Source organism: Diabrotica virgifera, chromosome 1, assembly GCF_917563875.1.
Source record: "Diabrotica virgifera virgifera chromosome 1, PGI_DIABVI_V3a".
Lineage (NCBI taxonomy): Eukaryota > Metazoa > Arthropoda > Insecta > Coleoptera > Chrysomelidae > Diabrotica > Diabrotica virgifera.
Genome location: NC_065443.1, coordinates 60207001 through 60234889, shown reverse-complemented (window position 1 = coordinate 60234889; position 27889 = coordinate 60207001). Strand labels below are relative to the sequence as shown.

General features: G+C 32.2%; 1 protein-coding gene across 1 annotated transcript in view; it reads right to left on the bottom strand.

Moving 5' to 3' along the window:
• The window catches only part of LOC114331347 (fasciculation and elongation protein zeta-2), a 173642-nt gene that overhangs the window by 36641 nt on the left and 109112 nt on the right, over positions 1-27889 (bottom strand). The window contains exon 3 of the mRNA XM_028280890.2: positions 11482-11758. Within this exon, the coding sequence (XP_028136691.1) occupies positions 11482-11758 (277 nt within the window). The remainder of the gene's footprint in view (positions 1-11481; positions 11759-27889) is intronic.

Below are 27889 nucleotides of genomic sequence, written 5' to 3'. Positions count from 1 at the left end.
TGAGGTTAAAATGAGGAAGTATCTTTCAAAATACTATGGAATTCCACCACAAAATTAAATATCGAGGTATCTGTAACTTCCATATTTCCATGGAATTAATAGTATAATTTATTTTGGAAAGCCTACATCTTGCTGAATAATATATTAAACTTTGATTATTCACATCACATTGTATTTAAGTACCTAATCATATACCAACTTGACAAACCTGTAAACAGTGTCATATATTTGCAATAAAATCACACACGATGAGTCAACAATAGTAATTAAGACCAGTTAATTTACCGGAATCCGCACTTTTTTCCAAACAATGATTTTAAACAAAACATCTAAATGCACAGTTCTATATAATGGTTTGATAGTTTAGATTTGTATTAAATGTGAGAACTCCTAGATTAAGGTTAACAAAAATGAGAAAAAGAGAAATCTGTGTTGTCGAATAATACAACAAAATATTGTTTAATTAAATGTCATGTTATAGTTATAGTCTATTTCTGCGTTCTTAGAATGTGGGTCATAACTATTGTAACATCATACGAGGTAAATAAACAAACATTATATGTAAAATTCGATTTGATTAAATTTATTTAGGCAGATAAAACATGAAATTAAAAACAGATCGTCGAATAACGTCAGAACGAAAAATATGAAGATGGAAAAAAAATATTAGACGTTGAAGATCAAAGTGTAACAAAAGCATTGCCTAATTCAGCTAAACAACAAAACGCTAAATTCTAATATAAAAGTATTAATAAATGGTAGTTCACTGAATTTTTTTAGGAGTTTGAACTACCAAATAATTGGCTAAGCACTTATGATTCAGATCCTTGAATTAAAGAGAAACAGACACTATATCTAATAATTATTGTATTATAATATAATTAATATTATTATAATTAATATTAATTTTGAATTTGATACTAGTTTCTTGGCTTTAAACATTATTAACAAACATTTGGTATAGGAAACCAATGGCTCCCAACAGGTTTTTTAACTACGTTTAAGTATAAAATCAACCTCATTCAAACCCTTAGTTCTAGGTTATACACAGGTTTACACATTCGGTTCATTCTTGTTGAAAACTCGTATCCTCCTTCCTTGATTAATACATATCTTTCCTCAAAGAGTCATGGTTTCCTAATTTTTTAATTCCTAATTCCTAAAACGATTTACCCAATGGTGACCAATGTAGGTCAATTTCTAATAGTACAGTTCTGCAAACCACAATATATAGGACTTCTTAATATGCAAACCTTTGTCTACGTTAATATCCCATTTTTCATCATTACCATACTTTTCTCAAGTTACAGACAAACTTATTAAATTGCTCAGAATTTTACCAGTTAAAATTGCAATTAAGAACGCTAAGACTGTCAGGAACTTGTTTTCCAAAACTAAAGCTTCTTTGCCATTGAATAAATTAATGTTGTTTACTACATCCCTTGTGCAGAAAGTAACAATTATTACATAGGGCAAATCGGACGATCACTCAACTCAAGGGTAGATTAACCTCACATCACAGTGCGATGTAATATTTATTTATCAAAACATTCTTGCGCCTTAGCACAACATGCTATTTCACTTAACCCAAGGTCAATTTTGAAAAGGTTAATGTTCACTGCTTTCTCTAACTGCGAAAAGGGGACTTCTACAGCAGAAGTATAACGAAAAATAATCGAATAAATAATAGTTTTGCCTTCAACGCCAGCTTACTCTGAAAAACGTCCATTAATGGCATCCAAGTTTGAAGACATTAGAAAAATGCTAAGATTCATCGACGATGACAATATCCCATTTTGGAGGGAAATAAAAGAATGGCCCACTTTCCACCAAGTTGACAAATAATACTATTTTCTACTCATATACTTATATTACATGTTTATAATGGCAAATAAAGGTGTTTTCTTACAAGTAATGTTTATCATATTGATTTATTCCTGATAATTTTTATTTGAATTCCAGTTAACTCCAAAAAGTCAAAAAGGGACTTATACACAACATTAAAATGTGAATATTATACAATTTTAATTAACATTATTTACCACTTATTTACAGTATTGTATGTATATAAAACTATATTGAACATGTATAGATGTATACCAAGTTTCCTGATTCTAAGTGATTTGGTTACATAATTATTTAGTTTTTACCTTCTCCTGTAAAATTTACTTTTATGCAGATGTCCCCTTTTTGCAGTTAGCAGTTCATATAATTTATAATTCAACTTGCTCTCCATTACTGATATTTTATGGATTTTACAGTATTTAAGCTTTTTTATGCTTGATGTAGTCATATTGTGACTGTCTGATATTATTCATTATTGCTACATAATTGAACTGAACTTTTCATTCAACCTACAAATTTCATATCTTTAATAATTTTAAAATTACATACTATAAGGGCCGGTTGTTCGAACGCTAATCAAAACTGATCATTATCAAATATTTAATTACAATTATATTTGATTAAGCGTACTTCTGACAGATGTCGCATTTTGAGGTTATGTTGACTGATTTATTTTATTATTTTGGTTTTAATTTAAAATAAAACATAATTAAACTCTTTCTGATGTTAATTTCTTGTTTTTACTTACAAATCAATAATAATAATAAGCAATTTTTAATAATTTAAGAGCTGCGGCTATATTTTAATTACTGTTTTACCTACCATCAATAACTGATTAGTGTTTTACATGTATTTTTCATGTCGCGATTTGATTTCCATCAAGAAAATTGATTACAATAAATGATTGATTATAATCAACTTCTTGATTAGCGTTCGAACAACCGGCCCTTAGATTATTGCTTGAAATTACATACTATTAGTTGTAAACTGAAATAATTAATTACCTATTCGAAACAAATATTTTCAAATGCCCGTTTTACGTACTGTAGGAAATAATATGGTCACCCACACCTAAAATTGTCTGCTTCTACAATTTGATTTTTTTGTGATTCCACAAAAGTACGTGTTAACGAACAGCTGTCAGAGGAAATTGAAATCAGACGTGGGGTGAGACAGGGATGCGTGTTGTCGCCAATTTATTTTAATGTCTACTCGGAAGAGATCTCAAAAACAGCTATTTGGCGTGAAACAGCTGGAATAAAGGTAAACGGAGTTCATATTAACAACATTAGAGATGCGGGTGACACTGTCATCTTAGACCCGTTTGCCATTATACTAATTTCAGTACTGATTTCAGTACTAAAAATATTGGTTAGTTGCGCGAGTCGATTTAGTATGAAAAAGTCAGTTTGTGCCAAGTTTGTGTTTGCAACTATCCGAATTGTAATCAGCATATAGGCATGCGCTCTACCTACTAAATTTACATGAGCTTTACTCAAGGTTCATAGATAGGAGCTTTACTAATTGAGATTGCAAGTTGCAAGCCATTAACTTATTAACAATAAAAGATGGGAAGAAGTATTTTTGCAAAACTGGCAAACTTGGCTTTTATTACTGCTATTAGAGATATATCCACACCTAGTTTGGCTAATTCTGCCTTTATTTCTTCCAAAACTTTAATTCGTGCGTTCCTATTCTTATAGAGAGGGTGCTTTGGCACATACAAACATTGATCATTGATTCGATTTGTAAAACTCTATTAATGTTTCAATCTGCCTTTTTCTCCACATGTTGAAAGTTGAAATCACTATTATTATTATGTACCTATAAACAAAACAAAAGTACCTAATATACAAGACAACCTCACTTTTTAATATTGTGTCAATTTCAGTACAAGAAATTAGAACATGTTTTAATTTTTAGTACTAAATCGGCGCGCGCATCTAATTTGTAGATACAATATTTTTAGTACTAATTTCAGTACTAAATTTAGCATAGTGGCAAGCGGACCTTAGCCGAAAATATTGAGGATGTTCAGAGGCTGGTGACCAGAATAGCGGAGTTTATACAAGAATACGGTCTAGCAATGAACGTCAAGAAGACAACATTTATGAGAATATCGAAAACTCAAAGAAATAACGAGAATCTGTTCATAAACAGAACCATGTCGAACGAGTAGACCAATATGCATATTTTGGAACAATCATTAACTCCACAGGTAATTACTTCCAGGAAATCCAAATCAGAATAGAAAACGCTAGAGCAAATTTTAACAAAATGGGAAAAGTGCTCTACACATGAGATTTGAAGTTGGAGCTAAGAGTTAGGTTGGCTAGATGCTACGTTTTCTCGACTTCGTTTTATGGAATGGAAGCTTGGAACTTAATACTGCATGGATGAAAAAACTATACTAAAATCAACATAAAGATGCACTAGAAATAAACAAACCAAGACACGTTGAATGTTAGGAGGAGCACTTCCGAATCATGATATAAAATGTATAAACTTTGTAAATCATGATTTGGGATTTACAATGTATATACCGTTATATTCCTAATTGATATAAGAAATAAAAGTTTATAATTATAAATTAAAGTCAAATTAAAATAAAGGTTTTCATTTTTCTCGAACACGGGCATGTAAATTTGGAACACCCTGTATAAAACAAATTATGTATAGGTAGCTTTTAAGAGAGTGATTCGGAGAAGTGTTTACGAACCTCGGAAACAATACGACTAAAGTAAACAATTAGAGTGATGTGTACAAAGAAAGTGTTCGCGGAAGGATTTGTCATTAACCACCGCTAACTAAAGTCGACTTTACACTACATGATTTATCATGTGATTTGTCATATGATTTTTCCCATGACGAGCCGCATGACAATGCTTATAACAAAACGAGCCGTATAAACAATGCAAAATCATATGACAAATCACACAGTGTAAACATGTAAATTTCACTCCATGACCAAATCATATGACAAATCACATGATAAATAATGTAATGTAAAGTCGACTTAATACTCTAGTGAATAAGATAATAGGTCATTAAATTTGTAAATGTTGTATTAATGTAGAAAGTAAAATTGAAATGGGGAATATTATTTTTTCTTGAAATCCATTAAGATATTTAGAAAAAGGAATGTTTTGTATTGATGAATACGGATAATTGAAAGTTGCTTGGGATTGGTTGATTTTTGAATGCTGGAAGGGGTAATTTGGAAGTAGGAGAATGGATGACAAATGTGAAGGCAGAATGTTTTGAGCGATCGAAAGGCGAAGTCCAGTGTTCGAGAAGAGTGTACAAAAAAGTGAAACGCCGGTATAGTTAGTTTGTTGTTGAAATTTAAAAAGTAAGATATCGTGGAACGAGTGTTAGGCCGAGTCGAGATAAGATATAACTCCTTGAGTCTAGAGTATCCCGGTTTTTGTTGAAGTGTTTGAAAAAGGTAGAACACGGCATCAGGAGAAGGCAGGAACGAGGGCGGTACGAGGCGTAGTTTGCAGAAAGGAGCAGAGGCTTTACTGGGAAGCTGGTACGAGTCGTTTGATCGCAACCCAAGATAGGAGGAAACGTGTTTTGTGTGAAGACAATCATCAGACAATCATCAGTAAAGGTCAGTCTATTTTGTTATGACATGAATGTATGGTTTATGTATTAAATACCACATTGAAAATTGAGGCACACAATCATTATTAAAAATTTTTCATCAAACCTAAATCAATTTATCACTGATAAATCATAATAGTTCATTTTAAATAAAATAACTTTGGAGATAAAAAGAAATAAGATTCCCATGTTTGTAAATGTTATATTAAATAAAGATAGAAAGATAAGATATAAGAAATATTAAGCATTGAATGCCATTTAGATAAAATAAACGATTTTATAATTTCTAATTGAAATTCATATGTGTGTATTATTTTACTCTCTTTTATCTATCCCGATTAGGAATCCACTGAGAAATATTTTGAAGCCACGAAAGTAAGTAATTAATATTATAATTTAGCCCTGAGATTGACACTATATTGGTATTTGATCTGTTTGATTAATGAGATAATCATTAATTAATTAATTAAAATAAATTACATCTGAGAACAGCATCAGATTTCAAAAATAAGATCACAACAATACATTATCAATCATGATTTGGTAGTGCTCCTTGTAACATTCAACGTGTCTTGGTTTAGTTTGTTAAAGAAATGGAAATCTTAAATACCATCAAAACAAGGAAATTAGAATATCTCGGACATATTACACGTGGAGAGGTACAACTTGCTCTAATTGATTATGCAGGGAAAGATTCAAGGAAAAAGAATTATAGTGAGACGCAGAATATCATGGCTGCGCAATCTTGAGAAAATGGTATGGATGTACATCAAAAATGTCGTTTCTAAAGTTCGGATAGGTATGATGATTGCACTTGAAGAAGAAAGCCTCCGTACAATTTGAGTACTCCGTGAGGATTGCGAAAATACTATAAACATAATTTTTAAATTTTCGGTGTGGCTTCAAGAGCAACATTATCTTCAAGTTTATGGAACTTTAGTAAAATTTAATCAAAATATTGTTATTATAATTCATGCGTTATAATCTTATTAATATAAGTTTTTTGGTAAATTTTGCCAAAAAATAATATATTAAGAGGCAACATCAGCGCGCGGAAAACGCGTTCCAAGATTGCAGCTTTAATTTTGAATATTTTGTTGAGATATTTGGCATACATATTCGTAAAGAATGGCGGCACAGAGTCCAATTGGAGAAATATGTTAAGTTGAAATTCTATAATTAAATAAACTATTTAAAAAAACGAGTCTGTACTGCCACTAAGAAGAACAAAAAAATACACTTTCTTCAAAAAATTTTTTTTATCCCTTGCCTAGATTTGGTGCCACATTGGAATTACTAAAAATCGATTATCTATAATCTATAACAGGAAATCGAACTTAATTGACTTGACAACATTAAATATTTATTATACTCATAGGAGCGCTAATATGAGTATAATAATTATTGTTATCACAATATTGTGCATTCGTTTTTGACAGTATAGTGTGATTGTCACTGTCGTACTGCCAACGTACTGTTGAAAGTTCGCAGAACTTTCGAAAAAAAAAAATATTGATGACTCGCTGATATAGCCCCTTAATAGACCAGGGATGATCTGTTTTGAGGTGGATGTGAGAGGTGGCATTCGGATTTTTGCACATAAAGTTAGGTGACAACCATAGGGCAAATATGCCTGGAACATTAATAAAAAAATTTAAATATTTAAAAATTTCGAAAAAGACCGATTTATTTTCTACTTTCATTGCTTATAACTTTAAAAAGATTGATTTTGGAACAAAGTCGTAACGAAATAAAATAAAGATAATTGAATTTTGTATAATATACGACTAGATTAAAATGTCTTAAATTATTACCCTTTCTGCAAAATAGCAATAAATGGACAATAAGGGGGCAAAAAAGACTGTTCTTATTCAATGTTTTAAAACCACTTTGGTTGCACTTAGAATATTCATAATTCGCTTAGAAAATTCTTACAACATACTTAAACCGTCCACCAAATTTCATTAAAATAGACCTAATAGATTTTGCATAATAATTTTGTAATCTAAATGTTTTAAAAAAAGTTCAAATTTTTTAAAAAGTTTCTGAAAAAAAAGTAGACCATTTAGAAATTTGCTAATTTTTTTACTTATAAAGAGGTTCTATACCTATCTAATACACTTTACAGAATTAAAATCGGATTATTTAAGCGGTTTCAGCACTGTTTTAAAGTTATAAACAATGTTTTGGCTTATAAACAAATAAAGTGAGAACGTTTGAGTTGGAATAAATTCATTTTCTTGAGAATGGCCGACTCTGGAGATAAATCCCGAAACAGATAGATTTTTTATTTTTAAATTATAATTTTTTGCCATAAATAGCATACTAGTGACGTCATCCATCTGGGTGTGATGACGTAATCGAAATATTGCAATTAATTTAACTCAAAAAAATTTGTTTAATTCAAACCCTGTATAAATAATTATGTTAATGTTTATATTAGTGAATACAAAATTGAATAGCCTTTCGATTGAGCTATCACACGGCACCTATTCTCATTTAAAAAAAATCATCGATTACGTCATCACGCCCAGATGGATGACGTCACTAGTATGATATATATGTTATAGTCAAAGCCCGAATTTCAGGCACTCCTAGGTTTGACTAGGCAATCCTCAGGTCTGACTGACGGTCTTAGTCAAAGCCCGAAATAAATGACAGTTTCGGCCTTTGAATAGTCACATCTAGGAGTGACCAAGTTGGTCAAGCAAAGGTCGAAATTTAATTTTATGAAATCGGCGTTTGACTAGTCAAACCCCAATCAGCTATTATAATGTTGTAATTTGTTAGATTAGGTTTAATAAAACGTCATTTTTTAATTTTAATATTAATTATTTTTATATTGTCGTAATTAAAATAAAAAAAATTAGTGTTTATTCTCACATGTTGAGGCATTATGGCATTTAGAGAGTTGCACAATACGTTAGACCTTTTAAATAATTTTGAATAGCATTTTTTATGCAGTAGCATTTTATAAAGCCTTGTCCTTCAAATTTATAATATTTTGTACCTACTAATTTCTCTTAGAGACAGCTTAACGTCTGGAGCATCTTCGAAATTAAGAAAATTATCTTTGCATTCTCTTATTTGATTTCTTGAAAAAAGTGTGTTTATTGTTCCGTATTTAGTATCAACTCCATATAAACCGTCAATAATTATTTTATCTTGTATGATGCCCAAAATATTTCGAGTATCTCCTTTGGCTCTATCAAAGCTGGGGATAAGTAGGTATTGTTACAGTTTTTCCGATCTAAATTGGAGGAAATTTTTTTCACTTAATTGTTTCATAGCATTAGCCTGGGCATGAAGATGTTCAATCGCCAATCGCCTTTCCTTTATTTATTTAAATAGAACCAAAGGAGATGCTCGAAATATTTTGGGTAGAAGATAAAACAATTGACGGTTTATTTAGAGTTGGTACGAAATACGGAACAATACATACAACTTTTTTCAAGAAATCAAATAAGAGAATGCAAAGAGAACTTTCTTAATTTCGAAGATGTTCCAGACGTTAAGTTGTCTCTAAGAGAAATTAGTACAAAAGATCCTAAATTTGGAGGTTAAGGTTTTATAAAACGCTACTGCAATAAGACATGCTCTTCAAAATTATGTAAGTGTAAAATGTCTAATATATTGAGCAACTCTAAATGCCATAATGCCTCAACATGTGAGAATAAACACTATTTTTTTAATTTTAATTACAACAATATAAAAATAATAACCACTAAAATTAAAAAATGACGTTTAATTAACCCTAATCTAACAAATTACGACATTTTAATAGCTAATCGGGGTTGGACTGGTCACTGTATTTGGACTAGTCACTGTATTTGTTTATAAGCCAAAAAATTGTTTATAACTTTAAAACAGTGCTGAGACCGCTTAAATAATCCGATTTCAATTCTGTAAAGTGTATTACAGGGGTGGCCAAACTGTGGCTCGCGAGCCACATGCGGCTCTTTGAAGAATTACTTGTGGCTCTCAATAAATGTACCCGAGATCCTTTTCAATTTTGTGTTATTATTTAAAAAATTATTATCGTTACATGTGTGTTTCAGAATGTTTTTTAAATTACTGACAACAAATATGAAAGACCAAATGGAACTTTATAACAGATTCCCTTTCCATCCAAGCTAAGAGTGATATGACTATAGTGATAAGAATATTAAGAGTGGCGCGACAAAAAAGTCAGTAATCAGCCCACTCCAGACCGATTTGTATATTTAGTCATTTTACTCGACTTAAAAAAATTTGTTACAATATTAAACTAGAAAAACTTAACGAGTAAATAAAAAAGCCAGAAGGAATATTGACCGAAGTCCAAAATTTATTTTAAGACTTAAAATATTTTAAATCGTCTCTTCATTTTTTTCTGAATTAATTTGAAATAAACATGGTTCATAAGGTGAATTTTTTATTATCATAATATGACCCAAACAACATCTGGAGAATTAAAATTAATAGAGACGCAAGAAGATCAAGCTCGAAAATAAACCTATAAGTCGACGCTGATTATCGAATTTTGTATATTTGTACCAAAATCGAAGTACATGCTCTAAATTAAAAAAGGATGCTTGTCGAATTATTTCCATATTAGAAACAACGTACTTGTATGGACCATTTCATTCCATTTTAAAATTCGTGAAATCCTAACACATACATCAGTATTAACTAACCAGCGCAGCATCTGAAAGAATTACTGAGAAGTGCTACCACAAATTATTCACCAAATTTTAAAAAATTACCAAAAGAAGGAAAACAAGTGTTGGACAAGGAAAGGAACGAAAACACTGAAAACATGCTAAGACAGGGACCAATAGAGAAAAAAATTGAAAAAAGAAACCTGAATTAGTTTGGACATACATATAACTAGAATGAACGAGAACAAACTAGTAAAGAGGGTGACAGATGCCAAGAGACAGGGGAAAAGAAGAAAAGGCAGACCTAGAAAGAAAGGGGTGGATGGAACAAATCCAGGAAATCGGAACCAAGAGACGGAAAACAGCGCAACAGATGAAGGAAATGGGAAGAAGACCCGAAGGCGTGGAAGAAATGGGTAAAAGATGGATAGGTGATAGCAAAGTTTGACTCTCTTATTGGGAATAAGGGCAACGAGAAAAAGAATAAGGAAAACAAATGTAATTAAGTTTTAATATTTCGTAATTTTATTTCTGTTTTCAATAAATAAAAGTTCTGTTATAAAACATTGTACATACCTTCTTTACATACTTTTTGAATACGTTTTTAATTGCGGCTCGCGAAAAATTTTAACTTGTGAAAAGTGGCTCTGGCTATCAAGGAGCTTGGCCACCCAGGTAGAGAACCTCTTTATATGTAAAAAATTAGCAACTTCTAAATGGTCTACTTTTTCTTCAGAAAGTTTTTAAAAAATTTGAACTTTTATCAGGTCGAATTTAATGAAATCTATCAGGTCGATTTTAATGAAATTTGGTGAACGATTTAAGTATGTTATAAGAATTTTCTAAGCGAATTACGAAAGTTCCAAGTGCAACCAAAGTGGTTGAAAAACAATGAATAAAAACAGGCTTATTATGCCCCCTTCTTTTATATTTATTGGTATTTTCCAGAAAGGGTAACAATTAAGGATATTATTAACTAGTTGTTTATCATACAAAATTCAATTATCTTTATTTTATTTCTCTACGACTTTGTTCCAAAATGAATCGTTTTAAAGTTATAAGCAGAGAAAGTAGAAAAAAAATCGATGTTTTTCGAAATTTTTAAATATTTTAATTTTTTTATTAATATTCCGGGCATATTTGAGAAGGAGCATAAGTCAATTATTATTGTTGAAGTTGTCACCTAACTTTATCTTCAAAAATCCGAATGTCACCTCGCACATCCAAAAATCGACGTTTTTTCACAGATCCGCCCTGGTCTATAATAATACTTTATAATTATTATCTCGTAATTTGACAATTATGAAGTCTGTTTATAATTCATAGCTTCAGATACTCGTGCGATTATTTCTTATAGTTTTATTAGTAAAATAATCTAATAACTTACTGTCTTCATACAAGGGTGAACTCAGCACCTCTTTAGCTTTTTCCATAACTTCGTTATTCTCCAGTTGTGCTTCTCTCGCCTCGGGATTTCCATCCACTGAACACAGATCGTCCTGCATCATATCGTCAATCTCCCTGATGACCTCCTCGGCGGTCTTAAGAGGCTCATCGGCATCGTGACTGATACCACCGAGAATCAGGGCGTGCATATCTAGGTCACTGGCTACGGCCTCATCTTCGGAGCTCAGATCAAGATCGTCTTCGGGCGTCTGTGGTTCCTGTAATAACAGTTTTGTGTTTAGGTTAGGTCAATAACATTGGAAACTGTGAAATAGGGCAGTCAATGAGGATATTTGGCTCCGAATTCCATCCTACTGCATCGATTTACTTCATATTTTCACAGTAAGTAAAAAAATTACTCAACAAACAAGGTCTACCCTATATGCTATGGCGCTTTTATCTTGGGGGCGGTTCCCACCCCTTCAAGGGGGTGGAAAATTTTTTGGTCAAAATAACCACGGAAGTCGCTAGAGAACCTTGTTTTAAAAGCAAAAATTGTTTTATAATTTTTTTTTTGAAAACTCATTACTCTTTAAGTTGGCCATTTTCATTGAAAAATGACACCTTTTCGGACGGTTTTTTGCGTTAAAAACTACTTAACCTTTGCGGTTAAATTCCTTAAAAACTATTCATCTAACTAAAAAAACTATACAAAACATTTTTGTAGCCTATAAAAATACAAAGAGATTCGTTATTTCATAAATCTTCTAGTTATAATACAAAAAGAGATATACACTAGGTGAAAAGAGTTTGTTTTTTTGGTGCTCAAATCGGTGTATTCAACTTGAAATAACAGAGAAACGGTCGATTTTAGGTGTATAATGTACCAATATCTTTTGTAGTGTCTGAAAAGGCCTTTAAAATGAGCAATATTAAATGTCGATTTCATTCAAATTAAGCGAGTTATGCTGCAAAAAAAATTGACGACTCATGTATTTTAAGAAAAAATGAGAAGTATATTTAATCACTTATCCACCAGAATTTAAATACATCGTTTTTCTTCTACAATACCATTTACTATAGTGTTTTTTCTATGTTCAAAAAGGTAAACGGGTCTAAAATTAATGGTTTTTGAAAAAAATAAGATCAAATTATCGAGCGTATTCTTAAATTTTCTTAAATATCTTCCTTTTCTCCATGTAACTCGAAAATGATAAGAGATACGAAAAAAAGATACCATACAAAAATGTAGGGTTTTTGTAGATAATTCTTTTTTCAAAAACCATTCATTTTAAACCCATCCAACTTTTTAAAGCTAGAAATAACACTATAGTAAACAGTATTGTAGAAGTAAAACTATGCATTTAAATTCTGGTGGATGAGGTGTTAAATATACTTCTCATTCTTGCAGCATATCTCGCTTAGCTTAAATGTAATCGACATTTAATACTGTTCAAGTTAAAGGTCTTTTCAAGCACTACAAACGGTATTGGTAGCATTATACACCTAAAGTCGACCATTCCTCTGTTATTTCAAGTCGAATACACTGATTTGAGCATGCACCAAAAAAACAAACTTTTTCACCTATCATATCTGTTTTTGTATTATAACGAGAAGATTTATGAAGAAACGAATCTCTTTCTTTTTTTATAATCTACATAAATGTTTTATATAGGTTTTTTAGTTAGATGCATAGTTTTTAAAGTATTAGCAAAAAACCGTCCGAAAATTTTTCAATGAAAATTGCCAATTTTCAACCACGAATAACTCAAAAAGTATTGAGTTTTCAAAAAAATATATAGAACAGTTTTTGCTTAGAATAAGGTTCTCTAGCCACTTCCGTGGTTATTTTGACCAAAAAATTTTCCACCCACTTGAAGGGGTGGTAACCGCCCCCAAGATAAAAGCGGACATCGGCATAGGGTAGACTTTGAATTAGGAGATAAGTAGAAGCTATTTCCAAAATTTCATTAAAATCCATGCAGTAGGATAGAATTCGGAGGTAATACTCTCTTCTTGCTCTCATTGACTGGCGTAAAAGTAGTAACAGTGTGGAAAATTTGGCCAAAATAAACAATATCGAAATTAACATAACAACTAATATTAGCCCGATCAAAGAACAATCTCACCCCAAAAAATAAAGGCAGGATGAAAATTTTGGGGATAGGTAGTTGTAATTATTGTCTAGTATTATATTATAAGAAAAAGTTTAAATTCTACATCCCTTCCATTTTACAAAAAATGGTAAATACCCCCTTCTCGGGGGGTGAAAAAATATGTATTCAAAATAAGTCCGGAATTGGATAAAATGACTAATTCTAAGCAACTTTTGTTCTATTTTTAGAGTTTGTTCACTAAATCAATACTTTTCGAGTTATTTGCGAGTGAATACACTTAGCAGCAAACTTAACGCACCATCTTAAAAATGAGACATTTTTGATGTCTCGAATTTCCTAAACCTGTTGTCCGATTTGAGTGATTTTTTTTGGACGTTATAGCCTTATTCTTTAAGAATATCGATGTAGTAATAGTGTTGCTGGACAGGTAAATGTCATTGTATACCGGGTGTAACAATCATACTGTGTTTTTTTCTCAAAGTTCGGAACACCCTATGGAATATTCTAGCTCGTACAAAATATCGAAACTAAAACCTAATTGTAGTCTTAGGCTTTCTTAATATTTTGTTTTTTGATTCATTCGCTTATGTTGGATGATACAAAAGTTAGGTACGTTAACTACCCATGTTTTCCATCAATAAATCCACATTTTCGGCTTAGTTTAATGAACAAGCCTAAAGTAGGCCATGAGAAATTAACAAATTGTTACCAGTCAGAAGATGCCAAATTGTTAACAGTCAAAAAGTGTCTGGTTTGTTGTGAAAATTAGTAGATTTGTTATTTAAAGTTTCAATTAAGTCCGTAATTTTTTTCTTGTTTAGTAGAAATGGAAAGTGTTACAAGGAATTTGTCCCGTGATGAATGGTGTTTTCAAGCAAAAGAGATACATATGTACTTTTATAATGCAAAAAACCTGTGATTCATAGCATGGTAGCTAAGTCCTTCGATGTGTAAGGTCACCGCTTGAACCCACTCATCACGGGTCAAATTTCTTGCAGCACCTTCCATTTTACCAAACAAGAAAAAAACTTACGGACTGAGTTGAAACTTTAAATAATAAATCAACTAATTTTCACAACAAACCAGACACTTATTGACTGTTAACAATTTGGCATCTATCAAATTAATTTCTCATAGCCTACTTTAGGCTAGAAAATGAAGATTTATTGATAAACAACGTGACTAGTTGTTAACGTTCCTAACTATTATCCAACACAAGTGAATGAATCAAAAAACAGAATGTTAAGAAAGACTAAGGCTACAATTGAGTTTTAATTTCAATATTTTTTATATGCTAGGATAGAATATTTCACAGGGTGTTCCGAACTTTGATGAAAAAACACAGTATGATTAGAGAGATATTGCAAATTTAACACAGCCTACGTTGCGCTATTTAAACCGCGCTATTTTGACAGAATTGACATTTCTCGGACGTGTCATAAATACAGATATTGCTCAACATTTTGGTGGCGGTATTTTTACAGCTCAATTAAGATTAGTTGTTTGTCTAATTTGTATGCAATTTTGGATCAATATTTAGTTAGAAGCTCTCATTTTGGCCAATGCTAATGATGAAGACATCTAGTTTATCATCTTGCATAACATTCTGAAAGATGAATATACACCTATTACATGCTAAAAATAAATAATTTGATTTAAATGGAAGGAAGGTTTGAATTCTCTTCCAAATATCGAGCATGAGAAACAATTGATCCTTGAGTGTTCTTAAAATAAAAAAAATTTCCTGTTGTACACTTCATGTTTTCCTGAACTAACGTCCAATTTTCTGAATAAGTCAATTGATTCTGACCTAAAACTTATTTTAATAAACACAAATCGTCATCAGATGTAAATCTTTCGTTTGCTACTGTCTGAGGTATTCATTTTAGAAAATTATTACAAATAAACTTGGTTTAAATGAAAGACAAACAACAAACATAACCTTAAAATAAAATAGCGCATCGAATACCGCACAGCGTAACGACTCCCCTAATAACGGCAGGCACTATTTCCAATAACGCAGCGTAAGCCAAATATCACATCTGCGCATGCTCTACTGTCAAAATAACGCGTGCTGTAATACAGCAAGTGCAAAAGTGACTATGCAATATCTCTCTATTGTTACACCCGGTATACAATGACATTTACCTGTCCAGCAAAAATATTACTACACCGATAGTATAGCGCTTTTCATCGACTGTCATTTGTTTCAGCATTCTGTTATGTGTCACATAATATTATTATATCTACGTCATACGTCATTGGTTTGTATCATTGATATATACCAATAACGTATGAGGTAGATATATTTATATTATGTGACACATGACAGAAGCTCGAAACAAATGACTGAATGAAAAGCCCTATTAAACAATAAGGCTATAACATAGTAAAAAATCACTCAAATCGGACATGTTTAGGAAATTCGAGGTGTACATTTAGGATGGTGTGTTCATTTTGCTGTTTAGTGTATGTTTATTTCTAACAAAAAAAACATGATTTGGACGGATTTTAGCAAATAACTCAAAAATTAAGTATTTCTTACTTACTTTCTAATGTAAGTGAAAGATTTCTACGGAAAATAAACAAAATAACAATAATTGTATTATTGTAAGCCATAACACTATTACTAATATGAAATTAGGTGGGAAAATTACAAGATCATTCCTAACTGTGATAATGGTAGGGGAGCCCAAGCGGGGATTTTTGCAGTTACTCGAGCGCGTCAGATTAACATATGGGGAAAAACCTGGTACCCTGCAGATGTACCTCTACCATATATTGGCTCTTAACACAGGGAAGTTCGTTAAGGGGGGCCCGAAAAAAAAATGTATCCTTAAAAATACTCAAAATTGTCAGATTAAGATGAGGTAAGTTAGGTACATGCAAAAGAGTGTATATTTCAAAAATCTGACGGTTTGAGCCGGGCGTAAGGAAATGGGTGAGTCCCAAAGTTTCACAAGAAAAAAGCGAATATTTCGCGAAATGAATGACACATCGAAAAACTAAAAAATATGTGCTCAATATTTTTTAAAAATCTATCGAATGATACCAAACACGACTTCCCACGGAGAGGGGTGGGGGTAAATTTAATATTTTAAATACGAATCCCGCGATATTTCGCGAAATGAGCATCAGATCGAAAAACTGTAAAATACACTTATTCAATATTTTTGAAAAATATATCGAATGGCACCAAACACGACCCCCCACGGAGGTGGGGTGGGGGGTTACTTTAAAATCTTAAATAGGAGCCCCATTTTTTATCGCAGATTTGGATTCCTTACGTAAAAATGAGTAACTTTTATTCGAAACATTTTTTCGAATTATGGATAGATGGCGTTATAATCGGAAAAAAACGATTGTTGGAAATGGAAAATTAAATTAAAAAATGGCAAGCGCCCACTAAAATGGAAAACTTTACTTGACTTTTTTTGGTTTTAAGACCTACTCTTCACAACCCGATAGGTCCCCATAACGCTCGAGTGACTGCACATTTAGCATATTACTTTGCTCCCCTACTGTAAGAATCTTGTATACAAAAAAAGATTTGCGGGAACCTGAAGACAACATTGAATATAAACTAGTCCAATGTTAGAAATAACGTTTGATTTGTACATAATGGTAGGGGAGCCCAAGCGGGGATTTTTGCAGTTAATCGAGCGCGTCAGATTATCCCATGGGGAAAAACCTTGTACCATGTACCTCTTCCATATATTGGCTCGTAATAGAGGGGAGTTCGTTAAGGGGGTCCGAAAAAAATCGATCCTTAGAAAAACTCGAAATCGTCAGATTAAGATAAGGTAAGTTAGGTGCAGACAAAACAGTGTATATTTCAAAAATCTGACGATTTGGGCGGGGCGTAAGGAAATGAGCGAGTCACAAAGTTTCACAAAAAAAACGAATATTTCGCGAAATGAACGTCAGATCGAAAAACTAAAAAATACGTGGTCAATATTTTTCAAAAATCTATCGAATGATACCAAACAATACCCCCACGGAGATGGGTGGGGGGTAAATTTAAAATTTTAAATACGAATCCCGCGATATTTCGCGAAATGAACATCAGATCGAAAAACTGAAAAATACACGTATTCAATATTTTTGAAAAATCTATCGAATGACACCAAACACGACCCCCTCCACGGGGGTGGGGTGGGGGGTTTCTTTAAAATCTTAAATAGGAACCCCCATTTTTTATTTCAGATTCGGATTCCTTACGTAAAAATAAGTAACTTTTATTCGAGACATTTTTTCGAATTATGGATAGATGGCGCTATAATCGGAAAAAACAATTGTTAGAAATTTAAAAATTAAATTAAAAAATGGAAAGTCCCCCACTTTATGGAAAACTTAACTTATTTTTTTTGGTTTTAGGACCTAATCTTCACAACCCAATAGTAACGCTCGAGTAACTGCAAATTTAGCATAATTTCCTCCCCTACTATAAATTAAAGTCATTCTTATTAGATCAGTAAACTTTGAGGCACGGCAAGACGTGTTAATTACACCGCTAAACGGGAAAGTAATTTCACACTTTTCTAGTTTACTAAAAATTTCACGCTTTTATTATTTGCTGTTTAAACCTGAATTAAAAGAAAAACGTTCACTTTATCCCACACACAATGTCTTCCTAAACTATTTTTATTAAACTATTTATAATCATTTAACGATAAAAACAATCTGCCATGAAACTAAATAAATTCGCTAATGTTTATTAAATAATAAAAGGTGAAATCAATAAAATGTCTGCCCGTTATACCGCAGAATTGCTGGTTAGAATAACACGTACGCATTATCCAGTGAGTATAGGCATAAAATACCTATTACTTGGAAAAAATAGGATTTGACAAAATATTTGTTTGCTTCGATGTAATAGACTAAGAGCCGCTATAGGTGAAATTTCTTAATCATTTTAGGCACGATGGGACCCTATAACCTAAATACAGTCGGAAAAATGAAAGAATACCCATGAACGAACATATAAAACACGCTGTATTTTCCTGTCACCGTGTCACAAAGAAAATTGTCCAGTGCAAGTACATGTAACAACAATTATTACATGTACTTCCGCTGGCCAATTTTTTGTGTGACACGGTGACAGGAAAATACAGCGTGTTTTATATGTTCGTTCATGGGTATTCTTTCATTTTTCCTACTGTAGTAGAACCTAAAAGAAAACGTTTGAACACTGTACCGTCACTTTTCAGTGGCACATGCGTCGACAGTGGCGCATCAAACTTTCCACTTGTGGACGGGATAAATAAATTAAAAGTTAACAGAACTTACTAACAGAATTAAATTTTTTTTATTTTTTTAAGTTCTATGTGATTAACACATAGGATTCATCGTGATTTTAACCCACCACCCCCCTTCCCCCTGCCCCCACCATCACAAACTTCATTTTTCGTTTTTATTTTTTTTTTTTTGGTGGGATGTAATCAATTTTAAAATTTCAAAAAATTCACACGCATAGTTGAGGCTTTTATAAAACATGCCTATTTTTATAGACCCATAGGTAGAGTGTACATAACCTCAAAAAATTAAAAGAAATTTTTTTTTTTCAAAAAAGCGTATAACTTTTTTTGAGGAATAGCTGCCGGTCTAATTTTTTCTTAATATTGTGTGTTTTATCAAACACTATATTTTAAATTTTTTTCAGATTTTTCCGTAAGTCTCCCCACCTTCAAAAATCCGAAAAACTGTTTTTTGGGGGGTTTTGGGGGATTTTCCCTATTTTATATACTTCATAATATATCAAATCAATTTTGTTTTTATAGGTTATATGTAACTTGAAGTAACTGAGTTCTTTAGAATATTTAAAAATCAGAAAAACACGTTCAAACCCCCCAAAACCCCCTTAAAAAACAGTTTTTTGGATTTTTGAAGGTGACCAACGTTACAGAAAAATCTGAAAAAAATTAGAAATATAGTGTTTGATAAAATACACAAAACTAAGAAAAAATTAGATCTGCAGCTATCCCCAAAAAAAAGTTATATACTTTTTTTCAAAAAAAAAATTTTTAAATTTTTTTGGTTATGTACACTCAACCTACAGGTCTATAAAAAATAGACGTGTTTTATAAAACCGTTAACTATGCGTGTAAATTTTTTGAAATTTTAAAATTGATTGCATCCCACCAAAAAAAAATAAAATCGAAAAATAAAGTTTTTGATGGTGGGGGCAGGGAGAAGGGGGTGGTGGGTTAAAATTACGATGAATCTTATGTCTTAATCACATAAAACTTAAAAAAATGAAAAAAATTAAATTCTGGTAATTAGGGAGGGTATTTTTTAATTTATGTATCCCGTCCATAAGTGGAAAGTTTGATGCGCCACTGTAGACGCATGTGCCACTGAAAAGTGACGGCACAGTGTTCAAACGTTTTCTTTTAGGTTCTACTATTTAAGTTATAGGGTCCCGTCGTGCCTAAAATGATTAAGAATTTTCACCTATAGCGGCTCTTAGTCTATAACGAGCCTAAAGTCCATTTACTCACGGCTTTTGCTGTAAATTTAAAAGAACCGCTTGGATCGATATGAATTTTGGCATAAAAATAGCTAACATGTCAAAGAAAAAAAAGTGGTGTGCCGATGTGTGCCTTTGCCCTGGAAGTGAGTTTCACCCCTTCTCGGAGGTAAAAACAAATACGTTCAAAATAAGTGCAGAATTGGATAAACTGATTAATTCTCAACTAGTTTTGTTCTATACAGTTTTTTCACTAAGTCAATACTTTTCGAGTTATTTGCGAGGGAATATGTTAATTTTTCAACAACAAAAAAAATACATTTTAGACGGTTTTTCGCAAATAACTAAAAAAGTAAGTATTTTGTCAAAAAAATTTTCTTAGCAAAAATTTAACTTATAAAAAAGTGAAAAAAATTGGTGTATTTATGAAGTCTGTAGACTCAGCACAAGCGGAGTTGTAGCTAATGAAAGGTAGGTTCTCATTTGTCATATTCCAAATCTAATATTTCAACGTGAAATACCGAAGTACTTTTCCGGGAAAACTCGTCACAACATTTTTAAAGTGTTTAAAAAAGCTTTATTTTTGTTTTTTAAAATAGTTTCTAACATGAAAAGTAAGGAAGTTACGCTCAAAACGAAGCTGGTCGCTTTTTTTGGTAAAAAAATCGTAAAAATCCCCACGTAATTACTTAGTATCCCAAAAGAAATTAATCGTTATCGCTTCACAAGTCGTTTTGAAAAAAAATTGGTTTTAAAGTAAATTTGTTTTTAATTTTTAATTTTGAAAAAAAAATGCTCTTTTTCAAAGTAACTTAAAAATTATTAGTGATACCAAAAATCTCTAGGAGTAAAAAATGTAGGTTTTGCTTTTCTGAATATTTTGGATTTTTTGTTTTTTTGTAAGACAAAAATTGGTTGATATGGATGTTCAAAATTTGCAACTTGTGAAGCGGTAACGATTAATTTCCTTTGGGATGCTAATGTTAGGGGGTGATTTTCACGATTTTTTTTACCAAAAAAAAAGAAGCAACTTTATTTTGGGCGTAACTTGCTTACTTTTGATGCTAGAAATTAAAAAAAAAAAAACAAAGATAAAGCTTTTTTAAACACTTTAAAAAAGTTGTAATGAGTTTTCCTCGAATAGTGCTCTTTTTTTGGTTATTTTACGTTGAAATATTCGATTTGGAAGTTGACGAAAAAGAACCTACTTTTGGTTAGCTACAACTCTGTTTCTACTGGGTCTACAGACTTCATGCATACACCATTTTTTAATATTTTTATAAGCTATATTTTTTCTAAGAAAATTTTTTTCGATGAAATACTTTTTGAGTTATTTGCGAAGAACCGTCCAGAAACATGTTTTTCTTTGTTAAAAATGAACATATTCACTCGCACATAACTAAGTATTGACTTGTGAAAATTCTCCTTTTTTGGGGTGGTTCCGGGGAAAAATTGGGGTGCATTATACAAATTTGTAAATAACACCAGTACATGGATAATTGCTGAAAGTTTTTTTTACTCTAGGATAAGCGGTTCAGATGGTATAAAGAGGGTTTTTTTTAATGTAACACCCTGTAATTAAAAAATGGGCAATTACCCTTAAATGAAACCTACACCAAAATATCAGCCACTTATTTGTCATTAATTACCGCAGGGTTTCTTCTTCATTTTTATTACAGTTAGGGAAAATAGTTATTTTCCTAAAAAGTGCAGAAAGTCATTTTTTTCCGCACGCGACTGCAGTTTGCCGAACGACGCGAAGCGGGAGTTCGGCAAGCAGTCGAGTGCGGAAAAGAGACTTTCTGCAAGAGTTAGGAACAATATTTTTTCTAAGAGTCTTTAAAAAATTACCAAATCTTAATCAATTAATAACTGGAATCAAACAGCTGTCGTCAAGGTGGACAATGAAACAACGCAAGCTCAAAAAATTCTCAGAGGTGTAAGACAGGGATGCATTCTCTCCCCACTACTGTTCAATCTATATTCAGAAAGTATCTTCCAGGAAGCTCTTGAGGAATGCGAAAGCGGCATCAAAGTGAATGGTACCTGGGTCAATAATATACGATATGCGGATGTTTCGGTCTTAATAGCAGACAATATAGAAGACCTCCAAAACCTTCTTAATAAAATTGGAGAGCATAGCGAGAACATGGGACTTAGCATCAACATAAAAAAGACAAAGTTCCTTATAATCAGCCGTCAATTATGTCAACATCAAAATGCAAGACTAGCATATAACAACCAAGATGTAGAGCGCGTAAGAAAGTTTAAGTACCTGGGAACCTGGCTATGTGAAGACTGGATGTCGGATATGGAAATTAAATGTCGGATAGAAAGAGCCAGAAGTGCATTCATGAAATTCAGAAACGTCTTTACGAACTCTGACTTTGACCTAAACCTAAGATTAAGATTCACAAAATGCTATATATGGTCGGTGCTCCTATATGGCATGGAAGGATGGACTTTAAAAATAAACACAATGAATAAGCTAGAGGCATTTGAGATGTGGATCTATCGACGAATCCTTAAAGTTCCCTGGACCGCAAGAATAACAAATGAAGAAATCCTGAGAAGAATTGGTACAGAACGACAACTGATGTGCACAATTAAACAGAGAAAAACGGCATACCTGGGACACATAATTAGAAATGAAAGATATCAGTTTCTGCAAACCTTAATTGAAGGAAAGATCGAAGGAAGAAGGGGAGTGGGCAGGAAGAAAATGTCATGGCTCCGTAATGTCAAACAATGGACAGGACTAAAAAACATAGGAGACCTAATACATACTGCAAGGGATAGAGAAAAATGGTCAAATGTGATCGCGAACATCCATTAGTGGATTGCATAAGAAGAAGAAGAAGAATCAATTAATTTAATTAATATGAAAATACATACACAAATTAATTATTTGACAAGGTTGTCAAAACCAAACTTTCAATATAATTAGTTAGCATGACGACGATCTTGGTTTCTATGACGATTATTCAAAACGACGGTTATTGTCTAGCGATTTGACTTTCGAATATTATGTCAAAATAATTTTATTTCATCGAATTGTCGTGTTAATTTCATTAAAACAGGAACACAATAAGATATATTTGAAATAAATTAGTAAATAATATCTAAATATTAGTTTATTGCATGTATTATAATTACTTTAAGACCATATTAACATATCTAAATTAACACGCGTGCGGAAAAGTAAAAACCGCGTGCGGAAAAGTAAAACGCGTGCGGAAAAGTAACACGCGTGCGGAAAAGTGAAACTTTCTAAACTAAAATGCGTGCGCGAAAGTAGACATTTTTGCACGCTCGTAGAAAAATAATTTTTTTAAAACATCTTTTTTAAAAACTTGTCAACTTTGGGGCGCCACCCCCGCTAAAGGGTGGGTGATAGACATATGCTGTCGGGAAATAAATAATAGGAAATAATATAGTCCTCTTCATTTTACTATTAAATAAATTTTTTGCAAAACGTACAGGAAGGGCTACGTTTTGCAAAAACCGTAAATTACCCCATCTAAAGGGATGAAAAGGGGGGTTCCGGGGTTTTTAAGAAAAAGTTAGTCTCATAATAAGCACCCCCTGATATACCAGAAAAAAAATAAAACCGGACTTGTGTCCATTTTGCGAGGTTCAACCTCTGTTTGCTACACTAATTAGCATAAGCCACATTATAACAAGCACAAGTTCTAACGACAGGCAAAACAAAGATATAGTGCAAACAGCGGTAAAATGGAGATGGAAAATGGAGATGGGCAGGTCATGTGGCTAGGGTCGACACTGATAGATGGACAAAAAAAAACAACAGAATTGAAAACCATTATGAATTAAAGGGTATAGACAGGACTGTACCGTCGCCCCCGTTAGCGAAATTATTCCGATTCGATTTTTTTGCACAAACTTACTCAAAAAGAAGTCCTTATAACAAATCCACAGGGTGCCAGGCGGTGCCGTGGTCAAAAAATGGTTTAAACATTTTTTTTAACAAATTCACAAAAATAATTATTTCATTTCGAACAAATTTTTTTAGATAACTTGGGTCATTCTGAGCAAAAAAGGTCTCTTGTCATTTTTCTCTAAAATTGATTGTTGTCGAGGTATAAGCGATTTAAAATTTGAAAAATGCGAAAATGGCCATTTCCAAGGCTTAATAACTCCATTAACCCTCGTAAGGCGGTGCGGGGTTCAGCTGCACCCCAGACCTCGTTTTTTCCACCTATATTTTTTAATAATTTTGTTTGATTTTTGTCCATTTTTGAATTTATACTTCTTTACGATCGAGAGTGAAATTATGCGTATGTAGTTCGTTGCTAATCTTTCAAGATAGGTATGTATATATCAGCGCAAATAAGTCATTAAAAGAATATATTAGTGTTTTTAGTAAATGTATTATTTATTATAATTTTTGTGTCTTTGGATTTGTCTTCCTCGGTAGTAAGATAATAAAATATCTAGATATAACATTTTTATACTTTACATTATGATCTATTTGTCACCGTGTTGTGTAATTATATCCGAAATACTATATGTCACTTACAAGGGGCTCGATAGCTTGGTTAGTAGAGCATTGGACCAGAGATCGAGAGGTCCCGGGTTCCAATCCCAGATGATTCATTTTTTTTTTAATTTTTGGTTTTAATAAAAATTTTTTGAAAGTGGTAAGAAAGTTAGTTTAATATTTAAATAAAATACAACTAACCTGTTAAGTATATTATTTATTTCGTTGAAATTATATAATAGAAGTATAACTTCTTACGTGCGTACAAAGTACACACACATTCTTTTTTTTTTTATTCGCATTAAATTCAATTCTAAACGCATTCCACCCATTACAGCATTTAAAACTCTTTGCGTTTACGTGTTTTTTTTGGAGAAATGACTGTAAGGTGCAAATGATGAAAATTTCATATCCTGAATTAGACGTTTCTGATGTTCCACCTGGAGTTAACAGGGCTACGGGACAAGGTCAGTGTTACTTATGTCAGAGAAAAAAGACCGAAAGTCCCGGCATAACTGTATTGTGTGTAAAAACTTTGTGTTGCTCACTCTGTGAAAAATTTCATGTGTTCGTCTTGCAACGATAATAATTTTTTTTAAGAAGAAATGAGTACTTTATTTGTAAAACTATGTTTCAAAGTATAAAAAACAAGTCCTAATTATCTTTCAAATCAATTTCACGACGTTCACATATAAAAAAAATGGATATACAGATGAGGTGAAAATGGGGTTTACGTAAGAATCTAAGCACCGTCTTACGAGGGTTAAAAATTATTATTATGAAAGTCAAAAAGTGACCAAATCAAAGATTAAAACACCCCTTCAAGATCCTGAAGAAATTTTTGTCCTTGTTTTATTACGGAGCTGCTATTTTTAATTATTAACAATTAGCGCTATAGTGTAGGCTGTATCGTCACCCCCGGTAGCGAAATTATTTCGATTAGATTTTTCTGCACAAACTTACTCAAAAAGAGGTCCTTATAACAAATCCAAGGGTGCCAGGCGGTACCTTGGTCGAAAAATTGTTTAAACAATTTTTTTTTAAACAAATCTACAAAACAAATTTTTTTACAATAATTTTCAAGGTTTAGTAACTCGATTAAGAATTAATATTATGAAAGTCAGAAAGTGACCAAATCAAAGTTTAAAACCCCTCCTTCAAGATCCTGAAAAATGTCTTCAGGGTGTTGAAGGAGGGGTTTTAAACTTTGATTTGGTCACTTTCGACTTTCATGATAATAATTTTTAATCGATTTATTAAGCCTTGAAAATGATCATTTTCGCATTTTTTTTAGTATTAAATCGCGTATAACTAGACAACAATCAATTTTAGAGAAAAATTACAAGAGACCTTTTTTGCTCATAATGACCCAAATTATCTAAAAAAAATTATTCATAATAAAAAAATTATTTTTGTAAATTTGTTTAAAAAAATGTTTAAACAATTCTTTGACCAAGGCACCGCCTGGCACCCTGTCGATTTGTTATAAGGACCTCTTTTTGAGTAAGTTTGTGCAAAAAAATCTAATCGAAATAATTTCGCTAACGAGGGCGACGATACAGGACTATAGCGCTAATTGTTGATAATTAAAATAACAGCTTTGTAATAAAAGCATGACAAAAATTTATTCAGGATCTTGAAGCAGGGGTTTCAACTTTTATTTGGTCACTTTTTGACTTTAATAATAGTCATTTTTAATAGAGTTATTAAGCCATGAAAATGGCCATTTTCGCATTTTTCAAATTTTAAATCGCGTATAACTCGACAACAATCAAAGAGAAAAGTGACAAGAGACCTTTTTTGCTCAGAATAACTCAAATTATCTAAAAAAAAAAATTTATTCGAAATGAAAATAGTTATTTTCCTAACAAGTGCAGAAAGTCATTCTTTTCCGCACGCGACTGCAGTTTGCCGAACGACGCGAAGCGGGAGTTCGGCAAGCAGTCGAGTGCGGAAAAGAGACTTTCTGCAAGAGTTAGGAACAATATTTTTTCTAAGAGTCTTTAAATAATTACCAAAATTAATTTAATTAATATGAAAATACATACACAAATTAATTATTTGGCAAGGTTGTCAAAACCAAATTTTCAATATAATTAGTTAGCATGACGACGATCTTGGTTTCCATGACGATGATTCAAAACGACTGTTATTGTCTACCGATTTGACTTTCGAATATTATGTCAAAATAATTTTATTTCATCGAATTGTCGCGTTAATTTCATTAAAACAGGAACACAATAAGATATATTTGAAATAAATTAGTAAATAACATCTAAATATTAGTTTATTGCATGTATTATAATTACTTTAAGGCCATATTAACATATCTAAATTAACACGCGTGCGGAAAAGTAAAAACCGCGTGCGGAAAAGTAACACGAGTGCGGAAAAGTGAAACTTTCTAAACTAAAATGCGTGCGCGAAAGTAGACATTTTTGCACGCTCGTAGAAAAAATTATTTTTGTGAATTTGTTTAAAAAAAAATTGTAAACAAGTTTTCAACCACGGCACCGCCTGGCACCCTGTGGATTTGTTATAAGAACCTCTTTTTGAGTAAGTTTGTGCAAAAAAATCGAATCGGAATAATTTCGATAACGGGCCGACGCGACGGTACAGTCCCGTCTAATAATACATGAAGACCTCTGCAGTAGGGTTAGGTCAGTACGGATGATTGGGAGGTAGCGAATGATAAGTTGTGTTACAGGAATACTCCTATGAAACTGAAAGCCAAATGAAACACTTCTATATGACTAGCTTTGTTAGGCATGGAAAAAATATACTAGGGGAAGCCTAGGTATATTCCCATTACCTAATTCCAAAATGAGAGAGCATAAATTATGGTGATGATTAGTATACATGTTAAATACCAAATGTTACACGTGTTTACATTTTGGTAAAATTTGGTGGGAAATAGTGACTTTTAACGTAACAAAAACTGGAACAGTGGAGACAAGCTCTTGAGGAAAAAAGGTTTAAAACTTAGTAGAACAAAGACAGAGTATTTGGCATGTTCGTTTAAAGATGGAGTCTTTTTTTTATTTAATGGCATAGACATTAGTCATTCAGCCAAAAAAGATGCAGTTACCACAAATAAAATGATATCCTTGGATAGCGAAATGATTGTGAAAAATGAGAGTTTTAAATATCTAGAATCGACCGGGGGGCCGGTCCTGGAAATCGAAAGTGAACAACGTGAAAAATTTAGCTCTCATAAAAATCAAAAATTAAGTGGTATAAACAAATAATAAAATATTAAAAGTAAGATTAATAGTTAAAGGAAAGTGCAGTGTACGACACAACGCAAAAGCCTTCAGAAAAA